At 31.8% G+C, this 6937-nt stretch overlaps 1 protein-coding gene across 1 annotated transcript; it reads right to left on the bottom strand.

The window, feature by feature from the left end:
* Positions 1 to 434: 434 nt before the first annotated feature.
* LOC128164077 (fucolectin-1-like) lies at positions 435 to 6373 on the bottom strand. Its single transcript, XM_052827807.1, has 3 exons — positions 6011 to 6373; positions 1371 to 1595; positions 435 to 1231 (listed from the first exon to the last, which is right to left on the bottom strand). The coding sequence occupies exons 1-3, from the start codon at positions 6318 to 6320 to the stop codon at positions 1017 to 1019; spliced, it is 750 nt and encodes a 249-aa protein (XP_052683767.1). The 5' UTR covers positions 6321 to 6373; the 3' UTR covers positions 435 to 1016.
* Between the last annotated feature and the right edge of the window lie 564 nt (positions 6374 to 6937).

Below are 6937 nucleotides of genomic sequence, written 5' to 3'. Positions count from 1 at the left end.
AAAGGGGACATGATCAAGTTTTTGGTCTTTTTATTAGATTTCATTGTTTAGAAATGGATTTATATATATATATATATATATATATATATATATATATATATATATATATATATATATATATATATATATATATATATATATATAAGAAAATTTAAGCATCATTCATAAAGTTATGCGCAATCCACAGATCTAGAGCTCACGATTCTTTTTCATGTACAAAAGGCTCGCGCCCTGTTTTTGTTTTCAATGTTTCAATAAACAGGTAAACATTTTTTAACGTTGTTTTCTGTCTCTTCTTATTCGTTTTAAGCAAAAATAACTAGTTCTTGGCGTTTAGCTAATTCCTTTTAGGTCTAAAACTGGAATTATTACTTCAACGTTCAAAACGTAAACATATGCTTTGTTTACATGACAGAAAATTGTGGGCTCTTTATCTTGGTTATAACGTTAACACGACAAATGTCACTCAAATTTAGTCGACTATTAGAAACACCTTTCTGAAGTATTGTACATTGTAAACATTAAAAACGGAAATACATGTATAATTTTTTATCAAAATTGTGACAATACCCCTTTAACCTAAACACAAAAAAACTTTGAGTGCCATAACACAAAATCCTAATCAAGCACCTCTTTATGGACTTTGTTTTGAAAATATCTGTTTCAACTTTTTTGGGGTTTCTTCCATTTATTGTTTATTGCACTGTTGGATATTTGTATATCCAACTGATGGGTTGTAAATATTAATATCCAACAATGAGACAGTTGATATATTAATATATATTAATGTATACTGATTAATTAGTGACTAATTAAAATGAGTGGCATCACAAAAGTTTCTTTTATTAAAGAAAAATCTATTTATTTCGACTTTATGTCATACAATTACACGGCATCTACTGGTACATAAAATATGCTAGCTCGCTTATTTCACACAGTGTGTTGTTATATACTAATAATCCAATATTCCGTTTTCGTTTAGAAAGCAAAAAATGGATCAAGTATTTTAGCGATCACTAGGCGTTGAAACCAAACACGTCCACCTCGCAGAGTGTAAGATAACCGCCCAAAATGGAGACATTGACGTATCTCCCCGATGTAACTGGCGGACAGTCGATGTCAACCAGTTGCGACAAAGTACCGGGACCAGCAAAGAAACCACAGGAAGTGTTTAATGACGATTCTGTCTCTCCTACAGTGACTGTGACATTCTGGAGCCGGTATGACAAATCTAAAGTGAAAAAAAAATGGATTAATTGATCGTTTTGATTTGTTTGTTTATAGATGAGGAGAGAGTGGGGGTATCAAGAGTTTTTTTTTAATTTTTTTTTTTAACAACAAAAAGATATATATGAATATTAGGCATAAACCGAGTCCAAATTTGTCCAGCCCCCGGTTTAGCAATCTAACTCTGGTAATGTAATAAACAGCCTGTAGATCAACTCTCCACCATGAATTTGGAATATTTTCAGTGTGAGCGCACGAGGAGTCATAAGGATCTGTGCTTCTGTTACCATCCACTGCCTTCTCGGCCACATATGATGTATATGTTGACGACTGTTGTGCTGGTTTACCAACCGCAATGTCCGACATCACTGTCAAATAAACAAATAAATAAATAGATAAATAGATAAATAAATAAATAAATATTAAATAAATAAATAAATAAATAAATAAATAAATAAATAAATAAAAATAAATAAAGTAATGAAAAAATTAAATGAAATAATCAAAAAGATAAATAAAAAATAAATAAACAAAGAACAAATCTTATGTATTAATAAGGTAGGATATTAAGGTCACCCACCTATTGTTAAGAAAGATAACTTTAACTTGGATAATAAAGAAACATTTTGTGTAGAATAACAAAATTTAATGCAAGACAAGATCATCAAAATCTTTAATGTCGGTTACTTTTTGGGAGTTGATTTTAATCAACTCTCCTATGCAGTTACTCTGGCAAACCGAAAGTTAAACTATTTACAGTGTTTGGACTTAAGCACAAATCATTACCGCTGAGAAGACGTAGATCTTGAAAATAATAGATAACTTCGGTGTAATGTTTGCTGTACCATTGTTTTGCAAAAGAAAGGTATCTATAATTACCTTGAAAATAGTCAGATTTTATACAGTACGAACAATTCAATTGTTTTTTGTAGTTGCATGTAATCCTACGCTAGAATTCAATATAGTCTCGTTCAACCAGACGCTCGGTTGTCTCCGTAAATCTCCAACAAGCAGAGAGTCTCTCTTGGCAGTCGGAGATTAACGGTGACAGCCGAGCGTCTGGTTGAACGAGACTGGATTTCAATATTGCTTGGATCCAGACGTGTACAATTTTTAGAAACATTTCGATAACTGATACACAGTTTAATGGAATTAATTCTTTGATAGATTACACAACATGATTCAAATGGGGTTTTCTCGAAATTCTTGTCGGAAATGTTCGAGAATTCAAATTATAAAAATTTGCATAACAAATCGTAGATTTTAAAATTGATAATAATAAATAAAATCAACTACCCACAGTACTTCAGTACTTTGATTAATAGATAAAAGCGGCAATGAACACCAAGTTTTATGATAATTTTGTTTGTAGAATTGTTGTCCGTGGACTTTATGACCTACGGTCGTCACTAACAAGAAATTGTCTTCTTGTACCTTCTATTAAATTTAATAATGTGCTACGAACTGAATGTAACCATAACGCTCTATATATGTAGATAATGTAGCTACCCACTCCATATTTTGCAGAATTTCCCTAAAGCATCCTTACAAACCAGTTCTTTTTTTAAAAGCCACAAAGAAGATAGCATAGCACCTTTTTGTACTTGATTAATGTTCAAATATGCCTGTGATCGACTTTGATTATTTTACTCAGAAAGGTGTTCTTAAAAGTAGTTTGAAATATCTGACGTTTGATGGGTTTTAAAAAAAATGATTTTGATAATTTACCTGACAGGTAAACAGGCAAAAATTAAAACCATTCAAAAACACCAGGAAAAACGTCATGTTTCGGATTACATTACCGGAAATGTATAAATAATAAGGCCATGGTGATCAGATTTTAGATGACAAACAAAAGTCAGATGATCGCTCTCTGAAGGTAGGATTTCACGAAAAATATGGATTTTTTGTTCAGAAATTTTACAATGGAGATTTATTTTATATTTCCTGTTGCTAACAGTTATCTATGAATTATCTATAAATGCCATATATTAAAAAGAAAATGTTTATTATGTTACCTTAGAATCCACCATTTTTTTGTTAAAACACAAATTATCTATCATCAACCATTGAAGATACAGAAAACTGCACGATGCAGAATTGCATCAAGAGACGGAAGTACATTCATAAAACAAAATGTAATCGCAAATGGCAATGTTTGCAAAACAATGCGATACAAAACATGCTATTATATTGCTCTACAAAAGAATAATTGCTATTAAATGCCCCACTAACCTGAAACATGTATATAGAGATGTTATTTAAGCACTGAATTGTGAAGCAGACCCTTGTTTTTTTTACCTACCCATTTCTCTGGGTTATGACGGATTGAATTTAATTATTTTGCGCTTTAGTAGTGCCATTCGAGCTGAAATTGTATTGATGCAATTTCAGCTCGACTGGTATTTGCTGCTATCACATGTAGATTAAATAAAGCGATGCACTAGTAATTTAATGAAATATTGCTTTCGATGATGAATACTGGTCAAATTGAATATAGAGATAACAAAAGAGTGTGTATAATATTTTATGTGACCTTGAATAAAACTATTTGCAAAACCATTTTTTGTTAAAAACTATTCGGATTGTGCACACAAGTACTCTGAAGTGAATATTAAAAAGATGCTTGATTTTCTGAGAGACAAAATTAATGTAGCATTTGGAAATCAGGTTTCCAACAATCTGCTGAAATTCCCGTAGGTTACCAATTGTGCCCGTTTGTTAACAGCCCCTTTTGCATTCATATGAATCAGAATTTATTAAAAAACTTGTACATGAAAAGATGAAGCACATGTTGTGTTCTTCAACTCAACATTCAGGTATATCGACGACGTATAAACAATTAACAATTGTTGCTTCAATCCTTGAGTCACACGATATATCCCAGTGAACATGAAAAAAAAAAGACACAACAGAGACTGTGCCATCTGTTTCATATTTGAATATTCTACTAGAAAGGAACATTGTTTGAAACCTAACAATAAGACCTTATGATAAACGTGATGACTTCAATTTTTCTTGTGTCAATTTTCCATACTAAATTAGGTAGCAATGAACCTTTATCAGCTGTGGAGTTTTTTCTCTGTTAATTCGATAGTCAAAGACAACGTATAAACTGTTTCTAAGGCGAGGCAAGCAACTGGCAAATAAATTGATAAAACAGGACTATCAATAGTCTCGATCGAAGTCATCTTTTCGTATGTTCTATGGTTGATACAACGACCGACCATGTTGGCAAAACAATCTTCCATGGGTCGCATGCTGACTGATGTTTTCATACTTATTGTTAGACAATAATTAATCGCCTATTTATCTAAAGTTGTCCGTTTTACCGGTGTGGACGGTCAGCAGAGGATGCCCATTCCTTCTTGGCACCTGACCCTCCTTCTTTTTCTTATAGGTCCGTGTTTGATCTGCTCCTGCTTAGTATTTGTCCTTTGGACTTTTGATATTGAACACTGTTCGTCATCATAATTTACTGTCTACTGTAAATTCCTAATTAAACACGAGGAATTAATATCCGCGTAAAATCGCGAGAAGCATCCTTCGCGGATTTTAAAATCTCGCCATTATTTTCTGAGAGATGAAACCTATAAGAAACAAGGAGAAAATTTCAACGTTCGCGATTTTATATTCTCGCGATTTGATACAAATCAGCGGGATCGCGGAATTAAGTACTCGCGTAATATAAGGAATTTACAGTATTTAATTGTTACAATTTGTTTGATATAAAAGCTTTTTTTTAATTAAGAATATTATAACACTTTAGTTAAAATATGTATTAGGTATTTTGACGAGGTATTTTTAATACATGGGGTGTCAAAATTTTTTATAAATGGTTCAAAAATATATTGCTTGCAAAATTTGGCCTTATTTAGTCTTTTATATATATAAATTTGCATGATATTAATACTAAAAAGTTGTGCCCTATACCGGATTTGGTATCGTTCTTGGAACACAAAACCTATATAACATGTTTTAAACCTATCAAATGTTTAGAATGTGCGCTATGAATAAGTATGATCAGAAGAAACTTATTTTGAAAAATGCTTCATTTCTGTTATTTTCGTCTACCAAAAAACCCTCTGCAACAAACATCTTCCCCAAAAAATTGTTTATTGAATTGAAATAGGCTTTTTTTCGCATTAATGTACAATAAGGAAAAAGTGTTTGTGGTTATAAAATGAATAAACGCATGCTTGTTTTGAGTACAGTGATCAAGATCGCAATTAAATAAAAAAAAATGGCAAGTTGGATACATTTTCCAGAATATGCACCAAGATATGATAAAAAGCAATTAAGATAACTCGATTTGCAACATAAACGTATTAAGCTTAGTAAAGAATCTAAGAGTACTAGTTTTCCTCACAGAATATGGGTATTAATAAGATCAATCGGTTTAAAACTAACGGGCATTTTTGTGCGCACTCAATACACGTTTTATATGGGCGGCACATATAGAAGAAGTCGTCTATCTAATTTCTTTTTGAGACGGGAAGTTACAGTCATGCAGCTAATAAGAAATGAAAGAAAGAGAAAATGAACATAAAATTCTTTTTTTGCCCAAAAAAGCAAGAAACGAAGACCAATTCGGGACAAGCCTGTAAAAAACTGAGATTGCAAATAAATGTGATTTTTTCTAAATATTTAAACTTTAAACTAAACAAAAATTGATGAAGATATAAAACTACATATGAGGCATTTTATCAAAGTATTAAGGGTAAAAATAATAAACCAATTAAACCTCGTTAAAGTTTCAATGCATTCTACTTTCATGCCTCACCTTTTGTTTCATAGTGTTCCCAGCTTTTCGCTGTTTGATCTTTTTGTGCGTTACTTGGACATTTCTGACGGAATAACATGCATCGTCTGCTATCCTTATTCCAGGCATAGGACAAGCACCACTCGTGGAAATGTTCTGTACACATTGCTCCACACAGAAGTCTACTGTTCAAGGAAAGATCAAGCAAAGGTAACTCGGCCCTTAAATAATTATCCAGAACCAGACATCTTATAAAATCTCTTCCTTGAATACCTCTTAGATAAAATATTTGTACATTCATGTAAAGTAAAAATCTCAAATCGCTTTTCATCTTCCGGTTGCCTTCAGAAACCGTCACCCTTTTTTTGAAAACAACAATTTTCTTTGGGAGTGAACCACAAATTTCTATCAAGTGAATATATATATGCAATTGTATTAACATATTGATTAAAAAATGATAAACCTATGCATCAATGATTTAAGTTAATGTTAATGCAGCTGTAGTTGTAATGGTAATGAATTGCAATGCATTATTATCGATTGAAGTTTTGCTAGAAATGTGGAACACTCACATGATGAGGTTTTGCAATTCAGTCACCTAAATGTTAATTGAAAATTCTAAAATTGTGGCTTATCCACATGATTGTATGCCATTCACTTTCTTTTCCGCCACCTTTCAGTCACAATTCAGGTTACAAAAAGACTGAATGTCGACTGAAAAATCTGAAAGGTCACTCAATGGTATAAGAATTCCAATCATATTTCTTTTTCAGTAATCCTTCAATCACAGTTTAGGTTACTGACCTTCTCTTAAAACCGCAAAATCTCTATTATTGGTTGATACAATATCATAGTCATATTTTAGTGAAATGAATTGCAAATTATTATCCTGTGCGAGATCATAAAAATATTCTTTTGATTAAAATAAACTGTAATATGTAATATAAG

This window comes from Crassostrea angulata, chromosome 9 (genome assembly GCF_025612915.1).
Source record: "Crassostrea angulata isolate pt1a10 chromosome 9, ASM2561291v2, whole genome shotgun sequence".
NCBI classification, from domain to species: domain Eukaryota; kingdom Metazoa; phylum Mollusca; class Bivalvia; order Ostreida; family Ostreidae; genus Magallana; species Magallana angulata.
The sequence above is the reverse complement of the archived record's forward strand: the minus strand, read 5'-3'. Positions and strand labels throughout refer to the sequence as shown.